Source organism: Balaenoptera physalus, assembly GCF_965194825.1.
Source record: "Balaenoptera physalus genome assembly, chromosome: 13".
NCBI classification, from domain to species: Eukaryota; Metazoa; Chordata; class Mammalia; order Artiodactyla; family Balaenopteridae; genus Balaenoptera; species Balaenoptera physalus.
The window spans coordinates 16,089,028-16,113,188 of record NC_138892.1 but is presented as its reverse complement, the minus strand read 5'-3'; the positions used below and the strand labels follow the sequence as shown (position 1 = coordinate 16,113,188).

Sequence of the window (24,161 nt, the reverse complement as noted above, 5' to 3'; positions counted from 1 at the left end):
CGGTGATTTCACTTTGGGTCCACAGCTGGAGAGTCCTTCTCTTCTGTGGAAATTCACATGTGAGCATCCCTGCATTTGTTTACATAGATGCACCTCAAATCTCATTTAGTTTTCTACTTGGAGCAGAAAGAACTCGACCGCCTCCCACCTCCCTCCCATGTTCTCTCCCTAGTGGGTTGCTGTAGTTCCTGCTTAGAAGGCTCCGGAAGAAAAGTACAGAACGGCGTTATTCGCTGAAAATAAAAAGGGAAAAGAACTTAAGCACTGTTCACAGCTCTGCAGCTGCTCAGGGGTCCATCGGAGACTGGAACTGGGGGTCTCCTGCCTCACTAAGGAAGGAAGGGCAGTGAGAGCAGCTAGGAGCCACTTACCTGAATAATCCTGCCCATGTACTCCCACCACCGCCCAGCAGACACACATGTCAGTCAGTCAGTGATAACATCCTTACTTCTAAAATAAACAGGGAAATTATGCAAATGAAACAGTTCTGCATTATGAAGCAGAAACAATTTGAGTGGAACCTTTCTTCCAATGTAGCAACAGATCAAACAAGGGGACACTAAGGAAATAAGGGGAAGGAGGAGTGCGAAGGAAAGATTTCTAGGATCTCATCATCATTCTCAGCCAGCTAGTGGGTCTGCTGCTGGCTTTCTTTGTAGCAATTTGGAGGCCTCACGGTATGGCAGGTGTGATAGTCAGAGGCACAGGAATATCATAAATGTGTACAGAGATTTCTGTGCAATGTGTTCAGGAGTCGTAAAAGTAGCTTCTTAGAAATACAAATGTGAAACAGGTTCTCTTCAGATGAGTGTAGCCTTTGAAGATTTTGACACATTCCAGCTTTGTTCTCAGATATCTCCAGGGGGCATTAAAAATGTTATCCTGTATAAAACTATCTGTAATATTTTTCTCAAGTACCACTTTTGAAATACTCCATTGCTAAATTGGACTGGACCTTGGCATGCATTGTGGGTCTTGGAGGGAACATAAACATAATTTCCTGACAACATGTATGGTTTTATAGCTATTACAATATAAAGCACAAATTATCCATGATATACACCTAAATCTTAGGAAATCTATTATAGTAGGCTTCTTAAGTTTGGGAATTTGTGCAGTTTTTTACTGAATAATGTTGTAAATTGGAGAACAATTATTATACATTTTATAAAATGCATTTGCCATGTTTTTTTTTAAAGTTAACTCAGCATATGGTTTTCATGACCAGCTAATTTTTATTTCCATCTTTAAATTATTGCTTGATTTGTATACCATTACTTTCCAAGAAGTATCTAAAGTGGTTAACAATTAAAAAAAAAAAGCAAAACCAATTTTTTTAAAAGGACCCAAACCAGGAAGCAAGAAATAGAAAAGTAGAGAAGATTAAACAAAACAAAACAACTCTTGGCTGAAACAGTTTATTAACACCTTAAATGAAATTTTATGTGATCTAGTGACTTTGTTGGGCTTCTAGGACTCTGAATATCATTGCTCAGATGATATACATGTTACCAAGTTTAGCTCATTGAGAGTCAGGGCCAATCAGGTATCTGCAGCTCTTCCACATAGCAGTGTCTCACTGTTGATGGACACTTCCCCATTTTTCAGCTGTGAAAAAGAGAACAGTATTATGTCTGTTTGGTGAGCACAAAGAGAAAATTAATTCATTGCACATAACCTTTTGGGAACCTTTGACACAAGGACTAGTGAATACAAAGTAGTGTGAGAATGAGTTATGACTCACTAGGAAAACAGCCACCCATCTATATCTGTATCTGGTTCTCTGTCCGTACCTGTATGTATTTCTAAATATGTTTTAGGATGGTATTTATTAATTGTTTTTAAAAGTCAGAGGGAAAAGGAAAGGCGTATCAAGCACCCCAAACCACCTGTTGCATGGCCAGTTTTGATTGGCTATGTCAGAGTCTGTGGTACTGCCATGAGAAGAGACTGGGTAAAAGGTTCCATTTCAACAGATTTCCACAAGGTAGAATCTGGCCCATGTATCCTTTTTTTTCTAATGTTGTGGGCTTGCCACCTTCCTCCTGGCCCAGCAAGTGCAGAAACCTTAGCTTTCTTTAAGGAAAACTGGTGCTTCTCCTCTTCAGGAGCATGGCAGGTGGTTCCAAACGGAGCAACCCACTTCACAGGACACTGGGCTGCAATTCCTTAATGTCTTTTAAAGCAAAACGTTAAGATCCCACTCTGTCCAAGTCAGGCCCCCGAAGGGTTCTAAGACCTCGTTTATGATGTCATTTTAAGTATTCCCTCCTTCAGCACTGACAATAAAAGTTAACTATTAAACTTATGTTTTCAGCTTCCCACCATGGGTTCCCTGCAACACAAAACCAGCAAATTAAATCATTGAGATTCTAGGATGCCTAAAGAAATATAAAGGCAAATTCCTCATAAATAGCCCTAACTGTAGAACATCTGGCCTGCCCAGCTGCATTTTCTCTGCATCAGTTGAGGATGTAACAAAGATAACTGGTGGCTAGTCTTTCCAAGTAACAAAAGCTCAGTTATTCTGAGGGCAGCTGAAGTGAGTGGGAGTTGGTGGACACTGGGGCCCCGCCACAGAGCCGCAGTGACTCACTCACAGAGCCCCAGAGTTGTCCCTGCCAGTGAATTCCTCCTCCTCCTCCATCCCTGCTGCTTCCTTTTCTCCAAAGGAATGAAATTAGGAAATAAAAGCTGGGATTGAAAATAGATTGTTTAATCTGCCCCTGACTTCACACCACCAGGGGCTTGGCTTCATGTTGGGACCTTTGGATTTGCTCATTCATTCATCTGTTCATTCATTCCGCAAAAAGTAATTCCATGTCTCATCTGTGCCATGCCCTGGGGTACACAAGCGAGAAAAACGGGCGCAGTTGCTGTCCTCATGATCCTTACATTCTAGCGGGTAAGAGAGTCAGTACAGAAGTAAAGCACCAGGTAAATATATAATTTCGAATGGTCAGAAGTGCTCTGGGGACCCATCATAGATGGTGGTCAGAGGAGGCCTCTCTGAGGATGTGACGTTTATCTGAGACCTGGAGTATCACAAGGGGCCAGCCACATATGTGGCTGGGGAGAAGAAAAGACCATTTTAGGTAGGGGGGATCAGCATGTGTATGGGCTTGAGGCAGAAAAGAGCCTGGCATAGTGAGGACTGACTGCTGTATACAAACAAGGGAGAGGGTGCAGGAGAGGAAGCTGCAGAGGTGGACAGGGGCCAGGTCATGCCGTATCAGCTTCTCTCTCCGGGAACTGATGCATTTGCTGCCCCCGGTCAGTTCTGTCAGTCAGATTTTGGCCATGGAACTATTGGTAAAGTGTAACTCAAACAGATGAGGTTTTCAACTTCAGCAAATATTCTCCGTAAGCACAGCTACCTTTAGGATAGATGATAGCCAGTGGGGGTGGAGATCGATATAAAATCTTCTTTCTCTTCTCAGTTTTGAAGGTTACAGGAAATGTTTGTTTAGTATCAAATACTCTCAAACAATGCTGTTCAAATGGAACTTTCTGTGATGATGGAAACGTTTTTTTGTTTTTTTTGAATCTGAGCTGTCCAAAACAGTAGATACCAGCCACTTGAGGCTACTGAGTACTTGAAATGTGGTTAGTGCGACTAAGGAGCTGAATTTTTAATTGTATTTAACTTTAGTTAATTTAAATTTATACTGGCTAATGTATAGGGCAGGACAGCTCTAGAATCTAGACATACTTAAAGGAGCTTATTTCTCAGGAAGGTACTAAGAAAAGCTTAGGCTGGCCCAAAACCGGAGCAACATCTGTGATGGTCCATAGAATCCTAGTGGGGAAAAGGTTCAAATGATTTAGTCCAAAATCTGACAGAAGGGTATGGCCAGGTAGACGAGGAAGCAGTTTAAATGTTCACAAGTCTGTACCAGAGTCTCACAACTTGTGACCTGTAATGGCCCTGAACATACACGACGCATGATAGGAGGCAGTGTTTCCGAGAGGCTTGCTACTCAAAGTGTGCTCCATGGACCAACAGCATCGTCATCATTTAGAAGCTTGTTATACACGCAGAATCGCTGGCTCAACTCCCAATCTCCCACTGAATCAGATCTGCATTTCAACAAAATCCCCAGCGATTCAAATGCACATGCAAGTGTGAGAAGCAACTGTTATTGCGGAAAGGTTATGGAGTTGGGCAGACCTGGGTTCAAATCCCAACTCTGCCACTTACCTGACCAAGTTTTGGGCCTCAATTTTTTTCTCACCTGAAAAAGGAGGTAATACTACTTACCTCAAAAGGATTATTGTGAAGATCCAATGAGTCAATATATAAAAAGAAACTAGGGGGGCTTCCTTGGTGGCGCAGTGGTTGAGAATCTGCCTGCCAATGCAGGGGACACCGGTTTGAGCCCTGGTCTGGGAAGATCCCACATGCCGCGGAGCAACTAGGCCCGTGAGCCACAATTACTCAGCCTGCGCGTCTGGAGCCTGTGCTCCGCAACAAGAGAGGCCGCGATAATGAGAGGCCCGCGCACCGCGATGAGGAGTGGCCCCCACTTGCCACAACTAGAGAAAGCGCTCGCACAGAAACAAAGACCCAACACAGCCATAAATAAATAAATAAATAAATAAATAAATAAATAAATAAATAAATAAATAAATAAACCCACTTATAAAAAAAAAAAAACTAGTATGAGAACTGGTTTATGTTGGATGATCATTCATTCACTCGTTTAACAAATCATTATTGATTGCCTATTATATTCTAAGCATCCTCCCTGTCCTGAGGCACCCCTTTCAAGAAAAGAAGAAAATAAACAACAACAACAAAAACTCGGGGAAGAAGAATGTTTTACTGGGGATGGGAAGGAAAGAAAACATTCCTCTCTAGCAGTTTCAATACTATAACATGGACAACAACTTTATAGGATTCTCAAAGATCAGGGACTTTCACCACTATTCTCAGACTTTTAATTAGACGTGGGGGAATGGGGAGGGGAGAATAAGAGAAAGATGGGAATTAGACAAACATGGAAGGTTTGTTATTGTTTTACCAACAAATAAAAAGCATTAGAGCTGTCTTAAAAGTTAAGCACAAACTATTAACTGCACAGATTTTCTTTTATTAGTTTCCTTAAAAACGAAGCAGCAGCAATCCTCACTGGAGGTCCCACCGGTAGGAAAGGGAATGCAAGGGGTGTTCTTTTCTGCTCCCCAGGCAGAGAGCGTTTCTCACCCAAGCCAGTAGGTGTTAATCTGCTTAAGCCTGCCTGAGTGGATCTGTTAGGTTGCTGGCACATGGCCATTTAGGGGTTTTGTTTCCCAGACCACAGGAGCCCATTTTCCCGAGAGTTCCACTAGCTTTTTGTTTGATAACGTCTATTTCTAGCAGCATTTACTCCTTCAACAACAAATTCAATGGAACAAAAATTTACTGAACACCTACTATTTGGCAAACCCTCTGTTGGGGATACAGAGATGAATAAGGAACCGTTGCTGTGCTCCAGGAACTCACACAAAAGTAACTTGTGCTGCATTCTCTCAGGTGATGGCTATTCTCACTGTGTCTTCCTACTGCTTGCGGAGCTGGGGGAAGAAAATCCTTTGGCTTCCCCGACTGCCCCTTTTAAAATACCCACTGACCTGGCTGTGCTCTCCTGAGGTCCCAGGGCCTTGAAGGGTTAATTACTTGCTTGCTGTGGCTGGTTCATTGTTTTCCCAAACTTCCCACCCCCTCCAATTCAATTTCTAATTGTGAAATTTGTTTAATACATTTTAATAATGTTTTTCTTTTCACAGAGGCAATACACATTCTTTACAAATAAGCAAAATGAAGAAAATGTTAAAACCATCCTCAGCAATAAGCTGTTTTAATAAAAAAGGGTCTTTTTAAAAATTAAAACAGTTATATAATTTCATATGAAGTTCAAAATATAGAGGAGAGCAGTCAGGCATAATCCAGTCCTCTGAGACATGATCATTTTGGGGGTTTTTTCCTTTTAGTTTTCTTGCATTTATTATAAATGACACCTAGCACACAGCCTGCTAAAGTCATTATCTTTGGGGGGAAAATAATGGTGTGGATATCCAAACCAAGAAGGGGTGCTTTTAGCCATACTGGTGGATAAGGATATTTGTGATTTTGCAGAAGAACATGGGTTTAGAAGTTTGCTGTAATTAGTTAAATCACTGTCGCTATTCAAACGTTTCACCCCTGGTGACAGAATCTGACCCAAGAAACTTGTCTTTCTTCCTTGGAATCCGAAATGGGAAATAAAGAAATTTCTACTTTAAGAAAGTCTGATGTAAGAATACCTGAATTCATAATGAAGAGTGCTTGAATATCATTAAAAGCCTACCACGTGCCAGGCTTTTTGACATATATTATCTCAGTTAATCCTCACAACAGTCATACAAGGTATGACTTACATGACTTATATGACTTACATGATATAATAGGTGTAATTATCCCTATTTTACAGATTATGAAAGAAAGGCAGATAAAATTTAAGAGGCTGGCTCAAGATCTTACAGCCAGTGCATGGCAGAATTAGGACCCAGAGCAAAGAGACATTATGGTAGAGTTCCACTTTTAAATGAAAACCTTTCCTTTATCTTCCCAGAAGAATTTCAAGATTAAACATGGTCTGCGTAGAAGGTACAGGATTGGAGGACCACAGTTTTCTCTTATAGTTCACCTTAAAAATGACCTCCCTTAACCAGTTCTTCAGTCTTCCATGTGCCTACAAGGAGTTGCTGAATCCTATTCCCGCTACCTTTTAAAATAGGTTTAATCCTTTCCATTATATCAACATTCTAAATTTATCAGAAATTAAGTTGATGAGTTTATTATCACTATTAGTGATTTCTTAAATTACCATTTTTTATTCTATCTCATAAAGTTCCTAAGCCTCTTGAAGGTATTAAATTTTGTCAGTTTCTTTTCCCAGTCCCTAGCACTTTCAAGGTATCCAATTAAAAAGCAAATTAATGGAATTAATAATATGTATGGAATAGGTCACCGTTAAGGTCACTGTCTAATAATCTTCAAAAAGACCTGGGCAGGCAGAGTCCAATAATCTACTTATCTTTGCTTAAAGCAATTTGTTGGATCCTTAACACCTGTTTAGTTGAGAGCTGAGAAGTTATTTGGGGAGCCTGTCTGAGCTACATTGCCCTGAGCTTTCTTTTGTCCTTTCTCCTTCCCTCCCTCTTTTTCTTTCTTCCTGTCTTCCCTTTCCCTTTTCTTCCTTTTTAAAATTTTTATTGAAAATCTTTTGGCCACCGGTCTCCGGGCTAAGCACCAGGGACCTAATGGTGGGCAAAATAGACAAGGCTACTACCCTCATGGAACTTACAGTCTGGTGTGGGGAATTAGGCATTAATTCTATCACATTCATTAATGGGTGCAAGATTACAAATTGTGGTAGGCACCACCATGCCGTAAGGGATCTGACTTAGTCTGGGGTTAGGAGACAGCTTCTTTGTATTGAGATATGAAGAACGAGAGGGTCCTAAGGGAAAACTGAGGATTCCAGGCAGCAGAAAGAGCATGTGCCAAGGCCCCGTGTTGCTGGGAATCAAGGTACTCTGGAAAACATGAAAGAAAGCTATTGTGGCTGGATCAGACAGCACAAAGGCAGAGGGTAGGGGATGCTTCTTGTGAGATCAGCACGGACCAAGACACACGCTTTATAAAGATTTTGGCTTTCGGCTGAAGAGCAATGGGAAGCCACTAGCATTCTAAGGAAGAACTGGGGGTGTGAGAACTGCTACTGACTGATGCATCTCCGTTTGTCTCTGCAGGAGCGATGCAGTCATACACGTGGTCTCTAACATACACAGTGACAACGGCAGCAGGGTCCCCAGCTGAAAACTCCCAACAGCTGCCCTGTATGAGGAGTACACACGTGCCTTCCTCCTCGGTCACACACAGGATCCCAGTTTATCCCCACAGAGACGAGCACGGGTAGGTGACTCTCCTGGGATGTTGCCTTGCTTTTACGTTTGATTTGAAAGGGGAGGGCTTACTCGGTAGTGGTTTTCTCAGAGGACAGGAAGGTTGCGCCCTCTGTTGAGTTCTCAGCGTGCTCTTGCCCCTGTACGACTGTCTCATGCAGTCCCCGCAATGACCAGGTGAGGTAGGCGGGGGACCCCGCTTGACAGATGAGGAAGTTGAGGCTGCACCAAGTCCAGTTCCCCAAGGCCACACAGCTGGTAAGGGTCAGGCTGACTGAGCCTGTGTCTGCCTCCTTTAGGAAGGAAAACTGAATACTCCCTCTCCGCAGCTCCCCTGGGTGGCTCCTTGTGCACTTTGTAGCCTTATAACATACAGCTTCATGGTGGGTGCAAGTCTTTTATGACTCGATAGGAGGAGGGCTTCCTCACCCGAGGCTGGAGGTCCCTGGAGGGCAGCAGTCATTCATGGGGTTCAGGGAATCCCCCTGGGTTCCAGTGGCGCTTTGGACCCTGAATAAATAAATCATTGATTTTGCCCATATTTTTCCCCCAAATCTGTAGTGATGTTACTGTGATGAATAAGCTACACATCCATTTAAAAGGGTAACCTGAACCGAAGCAGCTTTTTGCCACTTTGCATTGTCTTTATTAAAAGACATTCCTCACACAGTGTCTAATGTGCAGTTATCTGAAAAACACTTACGATGTTAAAAAGGGCCCTTCTTCTCAAGAAGGCGAGACTGCCATGTAGGTACAGTAAGCCTCACAAGCCAGGTTCCAACAGACCAGCTCTGGGGGACACAGGAGGGGACGGAGGAGGACCGCTCAGGTCCCTTCCACGTGGTAGCCTGAGGCCTGGCTGTGGGCATACTTGGAGTGAATTCCACAGGCTCACGTGCCCCTGCCCTGTCAGTGGGGCGGCCCCCATCTCCTCACGGGGCCTCCTGGAGTACTTCCCCACACATTTAAAATCAACTTAGAAATTGTTTCAGAGAGCTTCCGACTCTGCCGAAGTGGCACAACAGACACCCACATGGTCATATGTCAGTGTCTTTGCTGTAAAGATGTTATTAAGAAGAATAGTGGTAATAGTATCCTATGTTTCCACAAGACTTTCTATTTTATAATAGAAAGTGACCCTCAGGGTCATGTGCAGCATTTTTATTACAGATGTGAGACACAAGGGTGCGAGTAGCCCAAGGTCCCACAGCTGGGAAGGGGTGGAGCCAGGCTTAGAACCGGAGGCCGACACCTGGTTGGCCGTGGTGTCCCCCCACCACCAGAGAGATGGGGAAGCAAAGGCCTGAACAATACAAAAACAGAAGTCCCAAAGTAATTTCTTCTTTTTTTCCTATTTGACTTCAGGCTATAATATGGGGCTTTTTACCACAACAGGAGAAGAGGTTTCCATCACTAATGATGTTTTGCTCAGGGCTGGTTTTCATTCCCTGCGCACTTGCCGGGTGGTGAGGGAGGTATGCTGAGGGGAGCAGGAAAACCCACCTGGGAGTTTAAAACTATCACAACAAAGCCGCAGAGTGGAGATGGTAGGAAACAGAAAGAAGAAAAACGGAAAACAAAGAGAAAGAAAAGAACAAAGAGGAAAAAAAGTAGATGAGGTTGATTTTTAAAGATGTCAAACTGATTTGTTCTCCCTGCTGTTACTCACAATATTCAACGTGCCTGATGCGTTTTAGATACACGGGAAGCTATAACTATGGGAGCTATGGCAACCAGCATCCTCCCCCAATGCAGAGCCAGTACCCGGCCCTCCCGCACGACACGGCCATCTCGGGACCGCTGCACTACTCCCCGTACCACAGGAGCTCCGCACAGGTGAGTCGGTGGCCCCGCTTGCTGTCCAGGCCTTGGTGTGCTTGGTGCCAGGTCTGGTCCATTCAACACAATTAATAAGCACCTTCTGCATACTGTGTGCCTCCAAGGAAAGGACGGTCTTTTCCTCAGTGCCATCTCTTCCCTCCAGTGGCCGCCCGCAGTGGGTGCTCAGCCAGCGTTCACCCCTGCTTGCTTTCACGTACATGGGCGCCGACCGCATGCCTTTAGTTCTGTCCTCCCTTTGACCTCTCTCCCAGGAGCCAAGCGGCCGCAATGTCTGTTGTCCTTTTTTGGGGCAGCCACCCTCAGGCTGGATCTTTTGTGTCCTCTCCCATCACCCCCTCCTGGTGCAGTCAGACCCTCATGGAGTCCTGTCATGGAGGACTGTCATGCCAGCGTCAGCCTGACTGGTCTCTTGGTTTCACGTCTGTTCCTTTTCAGTCCAGCCCACACACACAACCTTACCAGAAGAGTCCTCCTGAAATGGACCCTTATCAGACCATTCTCAGGCCTTTGGCTCTTCACTGTCTAACAAACCACGTTGCTCCTCTGTGGCCTTGGTGAGTGGGGACGGTGGCTGCACCTGTCACACCAGTGCCGGGTGCTCCACTTGTCTCAGACGTGTTCCTGTGCTCTGGGCCCCAAACACAACTGGTCACCAGTTCCATCCAGTTCTGCGTCCTCGTAGTCTCTGCACGCTCACTGTCCTTGCCTCAGGTCAGGTCTTTATCCAACCTGGATGATGACAAGAGCCTTCCCATCTGTTGCCATGCCACTGAACTTGCCCCGTCTCTGGTCCATCCCCAGTACTGCAGCTGGAGGAATCTTTTGGGAAAAAAAAGCCAACTGGCCATAACACTCTCCCTCTTTTGCATGTCATCGCTTTCAAAGTCAAGTTCAACTCCTTAGCACGTCTCTCAAGACTCATGATCATCTGGGCTCTGCCTGCCTTTCTGGCCTGCCAGCCGTACCCCACCTTTGCCCCAGCCATGCCAGCCCACGTGCAGTTCCCCCGGGTCTTCGCAGATACCGTTGCCTCGGGCTGGGATTCTCTTCCTCAGCCTCTTCTGCTTGCTGTTCAGGACAAGCATCCCACTGTCTGCGCGGCACTTGCTGACGCTGCCCTCGTCCTTCCTCCAGGACCGTATTCGGTGCCACTCCTCTGTACTCACATAGTGCATTGGGCTTTCTTCTGTTGGCATACTTGTCATCACTGACTTTCCTGACACCCACAGGAGACCCCAGAGCTCCTTGAAGGCAGAAATTAAGTCTAGGGTCTCCGGGTCACAGCACACATCAAAAAGAACAGCTAGCTTTTACTGAATGCTGTGCCATGCCAAGCATAGTGCCGAGCACTTTCCACACCTCCATGGTAACCGTTGCAGAAAGGCAGCGAGAATAACTTGCCCGAGGACTTGAACCCAGGCAGTGTGACCCTGGCTGCCCAGGCTCTTGAGCACCAGCCTCTGTCACCTCTCCTGGAGGGCATCCACTGTTTATTGAACAGAGGAGTGAACAGGAGGTGGGGCAGCATAGACAACCGTGGTGTGTGGCAGGCAGGGTGGGAGGTGCAGAAGGTTTGGGAGGCAAGATGAGAGCTGTGCTTAGGAAAGAGCTCCTGCAGCACCGGCCGAAGGACGCCGAAGCAGAGAGGGGACTGGCAGAACAGGGGCGCTGCCGGGAAGCACTTGCAGGAGTCCAGGACGGAGGTGGCGGGACGTGAGGTGGGATGCAGGCTGCAGTGACATCAGCTGTCAGCACAGGCCTGCCTCCGAGGGAGGGCACCGAGCAGAGTGTACCCGCGGTACACGGGCACTCGGGGCGAGCAGGCGTCTGTTTTGATTTCCATCCGCAGTACCAGGGGGAGCCCTGGTATAATCCCCAGACAAGCCAAGAAGTGGATTCCTCTAAATCATCACCTGGGGCATTCATTATAGGTCTCCAACTGCGTCACACAGAGAGGCCTGTTCCCTAGGTACTGCTTCCCTTGGGAGCAGAGTCTGTGCTCCCCAGGTGATCCCCTAAGCGACTTAGAGCTGCTGCCATAGACTGGGTCACACACAGTCTAAGCAGCCCACTCATTCATTCATTCAATCGATCACCCCCCCACGACTGTCGAGTGCCCACTATGCGGCAAGCACTGCTTAGCCTCTGAGAATACGGGGAGAATGAGACGGAAGCGTGCCTGCTTTGGGAGAGCTTCGCCTCCAGTAAGGAGACACTGGCAAGATCAAGCTAAAATCCCAGCCACAGCTCCTGGCATTATCTTCCCTCTTTCTTCACTCCCTCATTCCTCCTCATGAAATTTCTGGAGCTGGTTTTTCTGGGATGTTATTTTTAAAGCCTTTTGCTACAAAAAGAAGCCAGTGGCTCCTAAAGGCCCGAGCGGTCCCTGGTGATCAAAGACGGGTCGAAGCATCCACCCTGGAAACCACAACGGTCCCCAGCTGGAGCATTATCATTTAATCGCTGGTCCCAATCGAAGGGCTGAGGACTAAACGAACGCCCCTGGAGGAGCCCGTGGAACCCAGATTAGGTGTGGGAGGTGAAAGGGTCCTGCAGCCTCTTCACCAACGTGTCCTGTGGCTCTCAGCCAAGGTCCTTTCACAACCTCTGACCCCCACCACCCGCTCATGCTCCCCACTTGGTGCTTAATGCCTTCATCTCCATTTGTAAAGTGTGGTGGGGAGGCATTAGTCATATAACATCTCTGCCCAGGTCGATGGGTTAGGGTTAGGGTTAGAAGGGTGAGATCAGCGCTTCTCTTGGGGAGGGTACTGTCTAAAGACAAAGAATCCTTCGTTTAGTTTTTCATTAACATTTATGCGTCAAGCACTGTTTTAGGCACTTTCAAATACAGAGGCTCACTTAATTCTCAGAGCAACCTCAGGAAGAAAGCATTTTCCCCAGGATTTAAAGACGAGGAAAACCTCAGAAGGTAATTTGCCCCGGGTCATGCATCCAGTAAGTGACAAAGCAGACTCAAAGGCAAATCCTCCAAATCTCAACCCCAGGCCTGTGGCACTGAACACTACATGGTGTGTGTTTTGGAGGGTGGGAGGTAAATTGGAGAGGTTACTGCAGCTGTTCTTAATAAGTTTCAAGTTCCCAAAGAGAAGAATCACACACCCAAGATACTGTGTTTCTTTCCTTTCCTGGTACTTTGGTTTAAGGTTGAGCACATAGGGAAAAATCCACTGCAGGGCTAATTAGTTTTAGCTTTCCAGAGCAGAGGTCAAACCGTTCCACTCCTGAATACTGAATATCACACTTCATTACATCGGACTTGGTGGGGAAAAGATTAGTCTGAATGGAAGAAGAATCACGACCATAGAATATGGTTAAAGAATGCAGTTGGTCATTAGCACAAGAAACTAACTTCTGCAAGTAAATGCTTACCAGGTTTGCCTTAAAGAACGGATACAACACCTCTGTGAAGTTCAGTAATTGCAGACATTCCAGCATTTATATACATAAAATAATGTGAAGTCATTTGTTTTTTGAAATAGGGCATTGTGTGCCCTTGTTTATACTACTCATTTATACAAGACATGCTTTCTTCATGGGTACTACAAAGGTAAACCTCCAGTCCTGCTTGAATTCTCATAATTTCTCAATTAGTGAGTCCAGATGAATCAGATTGCACAGGGTAAGGTTTGAATTATTTCAGAAAAACACCCTTCTTGCCGCTATGCTGCACTTGTCCACACCAAAATAAGTGAACAAGGGATAGTATTAGCTGCCCTTTCCCAGGTTCCCCATTCTCATGCCCAACCAGAAAGAGAAAACAAACCAAACACACGGCCACAAAGTATTTCTGAGCCTCATTCAACACACATTCATGGAACCTCTACCCTGTCAGCAGCCATGAATGTGAAGTGGGCCCTTGAGCTCAAAAGCCATTTGATCAACCAGAAGCAAACTGGCTAGAAAGACACTTAGAGTGGACCAGAAAGTTGTTCCGCATTTCTCGTCTGTATGGCCAAGGCCCAGCCTTGCCAGCCGGTCACACAGCTCTCACAGCAACTCCAGCGGACCAGCCCAGGGCCAGCGGGTCCTCGATCTCAGTGGCCCAGTGACGGCTACAAAGTTTGCTTAGCGTGCTCCACTTTGGGATAGCATCCTGGGCCGAAGGGAGTAAAAGCAGTCCACCATAGTGGAGTAAAAGCAGTCCACCATAGTGGAGTAAAAGCAGTCCACCATAGTGGAGTAAAAGCAGTCCACCATAGTGGAGTAAAAGCAGTCCACCATAGTGGAGTAAAAGCAGTCCACCATAGTGGAGTAAAAGCAGTCCACCATAGTGGAGTAAAAGCAGTCCACCATAGTGGAGTAAAAGCAGTCCACCATAGTGGAGTAAAAGCAGTCCACCATAGTGGTATAAAAACTCTGACTGTAGAGCCAGGCTTCCTGAGTTCAAATCTCAGCTCTGCCTCTGATTAGCTCTGTGCCTCAGTCTCCTCATCTGAAAAATGGAGATAATTCTAGTACCTATTTCATAGGGTTGTTGTGAGGTTTGAGTGAGTTAATAAAGGTTAGAACAGGGCCTAGCTCATAGTTAACACTCTGTGTGTCTATTTTCATCATTATCCTTTGTAACACCACTGTTATTGTATTTTCGTAATTAGAGAATTAATTTCTGTCTTCCTCAACTCTACTAGCTCTGTGAAGGCAGGGACCAGGTCCTTTTTTTCTGACCATTTTATTCCCAGGACCCAGAACAGACCTGGCCCTTGGTGGGTCCTCAGGAAATACTCGTCAATGAATGAAGGGATGAGCGGATCCTTACTCTGGTAGTAAGTTGCTGTGTGACCTCAGGTAGATCATCTCCCCTCTCTTGCCCTCAGTTCCCTCATCTGTAAAGTGAGAGGTAGGACCAGGTGGTCAGTCCCTAAGGCTCTTCCTGTCATTAGTGGACCACGATGCTAGGACTTGAAGAAGAAGAATATCCGTAATAGTTACCACGTTTTGAAAACTTACTGTGTGGAAGCTCGAAGTGTTTCACATGTATTAACTCAGTTAATCCTGACCCGAAGAACTCAGCAGATGTGGACCGTCTGGCACAGTCTTGGGGGAGCCATGTCCTGGGTGGGGGGGTGTGCCTGTTGGCAGAACTTTGGTCAGTGAGAGCCGCCTTTCATAGGAAAACAGTTTGTGCTCCCGACAGGGGCCACCTTTCACCCGTGCTCAAGTAGCAGTCCGTTTGGCGAGGGTCAGGGATAAAGGGCTCATTCTTCCCTCTCCAAGTGCAGGAAAGTCAGCCCTTGGTGTGAGGAGTCACTTCTCAAAATAGCACTTCCTAAAATGGTTCCAGAGAGGCCCGGGGTCAGTCTCAGCTGAGATGGACTCACGTCACGGCCCCTTGAGGGAACCTTTGCCCACATGTGCACACACACGTGCACATACACGTGCCCACAGACACCCCTCGCACACCTCTGACGGGGCGGGGACCGGTGACTCATCTCCATTTTCACATCAGTAGCAACAGTGTGGGATTTGACCTAGACAAGGCTAACCTCTGGTTAGGGGCCCTCAACAAAAAGTGCCTTTATCCCGAGCAGAGCTCTCGGGACCCCAGGGTTTGTGCCCAGCGGCCCCGAGGAGCCCGCCTGAACCCGGATGTGAAGTGTGAAAGGTGAGGCGCGTGCTCCCGCCAGACTAAAGAGGGGCCTCACTGGTGGCTTTAATGGCCAGGCCGGGCAGCGGGCACCCCAGCCTCTCAGCTCTCAATGGTCTCTTCACCACGGGGAAGACGAGTCACTGACTCATTTGCAATTAGCTGACCTAACGGGACAGAATTTTCCAGGCCGGATTCTGTGGTAACAGAATTTTATTGTCACATTGGAGATATTTTGAGCCAGTCTCATTTCCAGGCAATTACTCTTTTGAGCCTGTGACACAACCCCTGGGCACAGCTGCATCTAGGGTCCTTGATTTGGCACAAAAGCCACGCTCTCTTGGGTTCTGTGGGGAGGAGCCTCCAAGTCCACACGGTGACATGGTACCTACACAAGCCAGGCAAGTAGGACTCTGTCAGAAGCATCAAGCTGAGGCCTGGTCAGGGTTGTAAGACCCTGTGGTCTGTAGGGGAGGGGGGAACTTAAAGGAAGAGTGACAGAGAGATTCAAGTTTAATGGGCTGTGTTCCAGGAAAGGAGTGTCTTCCTCTCTGAATTCTCTGCAGTTCAGTTGTGGTGGGTCATGCCTTGTTTGGGCCAGTCAAATTGATGTGGAGGAAAGTACCAGCCCAGGACCGGGCTTTTCTGCCAGCTCTCCCACTAGCTTGCCATGTGGCACCTCACTTTACGGATCCTAGTTTTCTGTACAACATCTGTACAACATGGGGTTGGATTATATGATCCCTAACGTTCTTTCTAGCAGTAACGTCCTAGTGTTCATTCACCAGATAAGTTATGTAGCACCTGCTAGGTGCCAGGCATCATTTCAGATGTTGGGCATATGGTAGAGAACATGACAAAGCCCCACCAGGAGCTTAGGAATGAATATAAGCCAGTGAAAGGAGACAGCTGACAAGCAGGATGTTAAGATCCTGACCTGAGAGATGGGGGGTGAGGCACTTAGCTTGGAGAGAGAGGATGTCCAGAAACGTCTCTCTGAAGAGGGGACATTTGAGCTGAGGTCTGAAGAATGATGAAAAGGCAAGCATGGAAGGAGCTTGGGAGTAGGCTAGGGGTGGGGAAGAAGTGTTCTAGGCAGAGGGAACAGGTGGGACAAAATTCTCTGAGGTGGGAACCAGCTGGGCAGGCCAAAGGACCAGAGTGGAGGCCTCTGTGCCAGGGAGGGGACATGCATCCAGGGAGCTTACTTGAGAGACTATCAGCAGGGGAAAGCCACCTTTTGGGAAAAATTAGAGACCATTTTGTAATAATCTTAATATATTACCTATTTAACACCCGGGATCTTGTTATCTTGGGCAGGGCCCAATCTCTGTACGGTCTCTTTGGGGTTTAGAATGGGTCCTGGGCTAGAATCCCACCGCCCAGGCCTGAGGGTCCACCGTGGCTGCCGTACACACAGCTGATTTGGGGATTATGAAAGGCTCCGTATGCTGTCCCTGGTCTCCTTGGCAACACCCCTTGGTGCCTTCTCCCCCGAGCTCCCAGATACCACCTACGCCCTTCTCCCTCTTTCCTACCTGTTCTTCTGACTGCGGAGGGCGTGTCATCTGTCCTAGGTAGGACAAAACCCTCACTGCTAGAACTTGGCGCCCTCCCCCTTGACCTGTGAGTAGCTGGTTCTCTTCGTGTGCTTTGGGCCTAACAGCCTTCCCCTGCTGCCCCTCGGGCTCCCTCTCAAAGAGGCAGAACAGTTCCCCTCTGGCCCACTCTACAGGGGGCACCACTGTTGTCATAACCCCTTCTCCTGGCTGTCTAGGCTTCAGCCTGTCTGTCTCCCTCACAGGGGGCAGCTTCCCACCGAACCCCTCGGGGCTCCACTCTCCAACTGTCAGGGAAGACAGATGGGGAGCAGAAGAATTCCGACATTTGCACATATAGGCTCTCTCCCTACTCGTTGCCCTTGCCACCCTTATTGACTGGCTCCTGCTCTTGTCGGGGTGGCCCTCAGCACAGCAAGGAAATCTTTGTGTTGCCTGGCCTGCAGACCGGGAGCTCGCAAAGGGAGCCCAGAGCTCCTCCCCTTCCTCCCCTCTGATTGTACTAAAAGCGGCTTATTTGCATAGCTGTCTCGGTAACGGAAAAGAATGTAAAAGAAGCAGCACTTCAGGGGCACTCCTCTTATTCCCGATTCTCTCCAGAACGGCTTCCCCTCTTCTTGTAGCTATTAACACCTGTGTTCCTGGCCCGCACAAAAGCACCTCCCCTCCCAGTTGGCTTGTCTTGACTCCTTCTTCCACACTCACACCAAGCCCAATAATTTACCATTTCCTGCTTGTATACCTTCTAGGACTTCAGTGAATGTGAACCAAAAAGAGAGATGTTCTGTGAATGATAGGCACTAATAATAACCTTTGAAGCTGTTGACTTGCTTCCTCTTCAAAAGCCTGCTTTTAGGTTGCAGTTCATAATTGAATTCAACTGTAAAATGCTATTTTTAATGATGTCATTGTGTTTTTCTTGGCAGTATTGTTCCCTTGGGTTGGTGGAGTGGGACCTATCACATCTCCTAAAATGATAAAGTGATAAAGCTCAAAACCATCCATCCATATATCTGTATCTCTTTGGACATGCTGTTCCTCCTGTACACACACACACACACACACACACACACACACACACACACACACACACACACACACACACACACTCTCTCTCTCTCTCTCTCTCTCTCTCTCTCTCTCTCTCTCTCTCTCTCCTGTATTCCCAGTGGGGTTATTCCTTCTTTTGGGTTTGACTTCCCAAAATATTGCAGGTTAAGAGCACAAAGTCAGTATTTTTGGTTGAGTGACTATCAGCCTAGCTCTGGCTATGAAATCCTTTGCATTTCTCCTGTTATATGCTTCCTAGACCAAGAGTCAATCTTTCAGAATTTCACTGATTACTTCCCATCAACTTTCATTAACAGTGTCTTAAGAAATTTAACTTAAACTGTGAACATGACTGATATTGTGTATGTGCAACTTCAAGCTAATTTTAACTTTGTGGAATTTCTTTCCCCTCAACAAGTACCCGTTTAATAGCCCCACTTCCCGGATGGAGCCTTGTTTGATGAGCAGTACTCCCAGACTGCATCCTACCCCAGTCACCCCCCGATGGCCAGAGGTGCCCACAGCCAACACGTGCTACACAAGCCCGTCCGTGCATTCCACAAGGTATGGAAACTCTAGTGACATGTACACACCCCTGACCACGCGCAGGAATTCTGAGTATGAGCACATGCAACACTTTCCTGGCTTTGCTTACATCAACGGAGAGGCCTCCACAGGATGGGCTAAGTGACTGCTTTCATAGGAATCCATATTTAATATTAATAATAATTATTAATAATAATAATAAACTCAACACCCACCCCCCAGAAGAATTTTATCTCAATACATCATAACTCCTGGACTATTCCTAGGCGTCCATTTTCCTAATGAACATGAGGCTGGGATTCAGTGTGGGATGAATAAACTTTAGTTCAGAAATGGGACTCACTAAAAGTCAGTGAGGTTGGGTTCCTTTAGCCAAGCCAGACTTGACTGTTTGTATAGAGCACTATCTCGGGCAGGCCGACCTGTGCCTTTTCCCTCTGTTCCATGCCTTCACTTTATGCTGGCAACCATTCCCAGTAAATTACCTATTTTCCTGTTGACAAAAGCTCTTTAGTCTTGAAGGGTGGATACTAGAGACGGAACCTGGCTTGTGCTTTTGGATGGGCACATAATTTAACCAAGAGCATTCACCTTTCCATCTGGCTGTCATCTTACTGTACAACAGACAGCCCCCTCAGATATGTCCTAAGCATCCCTTCTTCCTGGTGGTGTCATCACTGCTTCCTGGAGCACCAGGGCTAAGTGGAGGTATCTGGAAACTCTAGATTCCCTGTTACACTCATGTCTGTCACAGTACCTGCATTGTCTTGGAATGTAAGCACTGTTTAGAGGGAAGGAAGAGGCCTGTTCTGTATGCCTTAAGTTGAGTGAGGTTTGTAGGGGACCGGTTCTTCTACATGCAAGTATTTGTCCTAAGTTTGCACAATGGCTAGTGTCAGCAAAAGGCAGGAGAGGGGTTTTTAAAGTTCTGTGAGAATGTGGATTTATGGCACTGAGTATCATACTCAGCTCTGCTGTATTAACTCTGTGAAACTGAATGGACCAAACTTTTAACTTACCAAGCACCAAGTGTGAAAATGACTTTCATGGTTCCTTCATAAGACTATAATAATTTCCGACACTTTGATAGAAAAAAAAAAATTCAAAGCTGTGCCTTTGAGCCTATACTATACTGTGTATGTGTGGAAATAAAAATGTATTGTACTTTTGGAAAATCTTTTCGTAGGCATTTTTCTGTCAGATTTGTAGCAATTTGTGAGGTTTGTTAGAGATTAACATAGGTTTTCTTTCTGTATTATAAAAAACACCAAGAAATTATGGTGGACCTATTACCCTATGGGTAAGAAATAAATGGAAACATGACATCGGATGTTTTAGCAATTGTTCTGTAAATAAAATATTTGATCACACCACTCAGTGTGATAATCATGTCTACAGCTAAAATGGAAATAGTTTTATCTGTACAGTTGTGCAAGATATGAATGGTTTCACACTCAAATAAAAAGTATTGGAATGACCTGCTTTCTTCATTTTCATTTTGCATTTGATAATGACCTGTGTGTGTGTGTGTAATATAAATGACATTCTGAATACTTAGGGTGTAAGTAGGCAAAACAAAACTAAGTGGTCTTCTGTGGTTGTGCTTATCCAGCTCCCTGTGATCTTGTCATCATTAAAATGTGGATAGGCCACACATGCAGTCCTTAAACGATGATTTAGTACCCACAGCCTGATGTAGGGAACCAGTTCTACATACAAGGATTTACCTGAAGTTTTCATGATGGCTAGCGTCAGCAAAGGGCAGGAGCCTTTCAGCTCTTGCAGGGAATATTATTCTTCAATACCAGCATCATTAAGAGGTTCCCTGGTACTTAGTTCATTATGCTTTAATGATCACTGGTTATAAAGATATTTCAAGCACAGTGCTTTAAACGCCAATAAACTTCTGGAACAGAACAGTAACAGTACTGAATACTTAGTAAGTACCAACAAATTCTTCTCCAAAACTGCATTTTGATTCTAGGGTTGGGAAGTGAGGACACAGAGGGAAAATGATTAAATGTTTTGCCCAAATGTTAAGAGTCTAGGATCTATGAGAAATTCAGAGCCACAGATTTCCAGAAATGGCAGTAGTGACTATTTTAACTAAAAGGCATGAGAATTTGACAACTCAATTTGCATTTTGAAAGATATATTTTTAAAGCCAAGCTCTTACTTGCTATTACATAACATACTTATACCTGAAATTTTAATTTCAGGATTAAAATGATACATTTTACATAGCATCCCCTTTAAAAAAATTAGCTGTGTTGTTCTACCAAAAGAAAGCAGATGTTGGATTTCACTCCCTGATGGTAAATTAGTTTGCTCTTTCAGCCAAGGTCCATTAGTTGGCTTTATATGAGGCAAATAAGGGAGAGGACGAATAAAATTTCATATTTAGTCACTGAAAATACGCCTAAGAATAACCAGACCTATTGCTCTCCTGCAATCCAAAGCTCATGCTCCACAAATGAATGGGTGTAGTAAGTCTGACTTTCGACCTACTAAGCACAAAATACTAAGCAATTGCCAGATTCTCCAGCCAGGTAGCAGCAGCACAGAATAAACAACACCCGTGTACAAGTAACAACCACAGCTCTTTAAATGCACAGATATTTAGGCAAAAAATAGTCACAATCAACAAGGGCCTGAATCCCAGAAAATAGAGTGGTTGCTCGAGGAACTCTGCAGAGGAGAGAACAAGGGCCTCCTCGTCACAGCACAGCCGAGAACCGGGAGTCAGCAGCGCTGTAGGAGGAAGGAGGCAGCTTCAGATGAGGCAAGTGGCCACTGGGCGCTCTCTCCAGAGCACAAGGTCCCCATATCTTGGGAGTTTAGCGTACTGCTTATGTTCCCAATTGTTCTAAAGCTTCCACTTCAGAACACAGAGGGATCTGATTAGGAGAAGACAACAGCTGCTGTGAGCTCATGACTCAGCTGCATCTTCTCTCCCTCTGGTGGCCCCTAGCCAGCCACCAGGAAGGGAATGGGCAAGGCCGGCAGCTGGGAGCGGGGCCAGCCGCTTGTCAGAGGGTGCACAGAGGAGTCTTGGCAATAAAAGGACCCTGCCCTCTTCAGGACTGTCTCTGAAAAGGACTTGGCCAGCTTGAAGCTGGCTGAAGTCATGAACAGCAGCCAGGATGTCTCGCCCACGTCACAGGCCTGTGGCGTCCTAGGCACCCATCCTGCTGTGTCCTTGTCAGGCCTCTAGTATAGCCCAGGTCTGGAAAGAAAGGGGAGCTGTGGCCCCTCGGAGACGGCAACCCAGTTACAGACCGATCAAAAACGTCTGCCATCGAGTGAGCCCAACCTCACTGAGGAGAGGGGCCGAAATCATGGAAAGAGAACTGAAAGGGAGCCGTGGCTTCACCACCATGTGACCTTGGAGGGGTCACCTCCCCACTGGACCTCGAGCGGACCTGCTCTATGACTGTGACATCCTGAATTATAGTCTGTGTGCTGATGGACCAGGGCGGGCAGATCTGGGTGAGGAGGGTGGACAGCTTAGGGAAAACAAAGAACAGACTGGCAGCTGGGCAGTGATTCAGGAAGGCAGCAATGAGAGAGAAGGCGACGGCTCCACCAGCTGGTGCTAAAGAAACGGGCTGCGGTTCATGCCCAGGAGCTGAGTCCCATATACCTGCACCACCGTCACCAAGCAACACCCCTTCCTTGTATCCAACCCCACCCTCTCTTACACGACTCCCCTGGGGATGGCAGTCTCCTGCTATTTCCCCCTCCCTCCAGACTTGTCCTGAATATTTGCTTTAAAGTGACATCAATCAAAATGTCTGAAGTGAATCTGGAGAAGGAAAGAGCAAAAACAAACAGGCTGTTTGTCCCAGCTTCTCATACCCCTTAAAGGCAGAATCGAAAGATTTTTTTAAAAAATCCTGGGAAGGGGCTAGTCTCCCTTTATTACAGGGGAAAGAGTGTGGGGAGGGGCAGCTGTAGATATCTTGAGGCTCAGAGTTCAGACTTAAGTCAAGAGTCTGAAGTATGCACATCATCATCATAGGAAGCTTAAAAGAAAAAAGGTGGACGTACTTACTGGCTTCAAAGTGAGGTAGAAATGAGATTAAATCTTGGTTCCACCAGAGATGTTACAGAAGGGACATTCCTGCTCTAAGTAGGCCTGGACTTCAGCGGTTCTCAACCCTGGCTGCCCATCAGAGTTACTCTGTCAACTTTATAAAAATACTGATAGGTAGGACCCACCCACAGTCAATACTTGACCTGGAATGTGATGGGGAATCAGTAGTCTTTTAAGCTCCCCAGATGATTCTAATATGCAGCCAGGGTTGACAAACACCACCCCTTCCACCTTGAAGTTCTAAGATCCAGGGACTGCTCTTCCCTGAATAGGCACCCCAAGTTTCTTTTGTGCGGAGTGGCAGATGCCAGTCATCCACACTGTTCACAGTTTCCCCCCAGCTGACAAACCTTTCCCTGACTATACTGTTTTGTTTGTCCTTCAGCCCAGCCCACCTCCCTACCACTCTGCCGCCTGCCCTCCTAACCTGGCCCTTCTCTGCTTCAGTTCCTTGGCAGCCTCCCAAGCTAAGCCAGCCCTTGTGGTTTCCTCTTCTTCCGAGGAGGTCAGAACCTTTTGTGCTTCATCAGCCTCCTCCCTGAAGCTCTTCCCCCATTCCTCCTCCTGCACCTCGACCACCCCCCACTCCAGCCTTCTCACCCCCATATTTTGCTGCTACTAGTGTAGGTGGGACGGAAGACGTAGGCCCAAGAGTTGAGAAAAGAGCTGTTGCTAGGAAAAGAGTGTGGGTGAAGAGAGAGGGTGGGCGGGAGAAATAGGGCTCCCCAGTTTTATTCCTCCGTTTGTCATCATAAATGCCTCCAGAGCTAAAACCAGTTGTTTAAGAACTATTATGAAAAATAACAAGGTCTGACCGAGACAGCAGGGGTGAGAGCATCAGCCTCAGAAGCAGCTGCAGTGCTGATCCTTGATATTTAAAATAGTCTCCTGATAGAAGGGAAAGCCACTGAGAGAAGTTCAGAAGAGTGAATTCTCAAAGAACTGCCAAACGATGCCCCCACCAGAGATGGAATCCGAAATGTCTTGGCCCGGGCTACACCTCTCGGAGACAAACTGCAAAATGTCTTCTTAAGAAATGAAATGTAGTTAAGACAGAAGGACAAGCTTTAAATGAGACACGCTTTCCTCATCTCACACTGAGTGACATATGGTCCATTCCTGAAACAGCTCTGCCTCACTCCATAGAGGTTCCCGTTTCTGGGGGTCTGCTGCGTGCCAGGCCCATCAGAGGCGTCATCTCCACTTCTCAAAACCTCCTTGAGAAGTGTCAGTAGTATAATCATTTCTCTTTACAGGTGGAGAGACAGAGGCTCTGAGCAGGTTAGTGCCCTGCCAGAGTCATACACAGTAAATGGCAGAGCTGGGATGTGGAAACTACGTTGCCCCACTCCCAGAGCCTGTGCTCTTTTGCTATAGCGCCCTGCCTTCTTCCTCCTTCCTACTTTTGTTTCCACCCCACCCCCATTCCTCTCTCCTAAGCGGCTTTGCAGTTTTTAAATCAACCTTGACCGTGGTAAGAGAACCTGCTGGGGTTGAAGAGAGTTTCAGAAGTTCTGGGAAAGTTTTGTGT

General features: G+C 46.4%; 1 protein-coding gene across 4 annotated transcripts in view; it reads left to right on the top strand.

The window, feature by feature from the left end:
• RFX4 (regulatory factor X4) overlaps positions 1-20,013 on the top strand; it is a 166,001-nt gene extending 145,988 nt beyond the window's left edge. For all 4 annotated transcript variants that reach the window (XM_082419391.1, XM_082419390.1, XM_082419389.1 and 1 more), the window contains 3 exons: positions 7,777-7,939; positions 9,627-9,765; positions 18,407-20,013. In XM_082419391.1, the coding sequence (XP_082275517.1) occupies positions 7,777-7,939; positions 9,627-9,765; positions 18,407-18,679 (575 nt within the window). In that variant the 3' untranslated portion in view covers positions 18,680-20,013. The remainder of the gene's footprint in view (positions 1-7,776; positions 7,940-9,626; positions 9,766-18,406) is intronic.
• Positions 20,014-24,161: the final 4,148 nt, after the last annotated feature.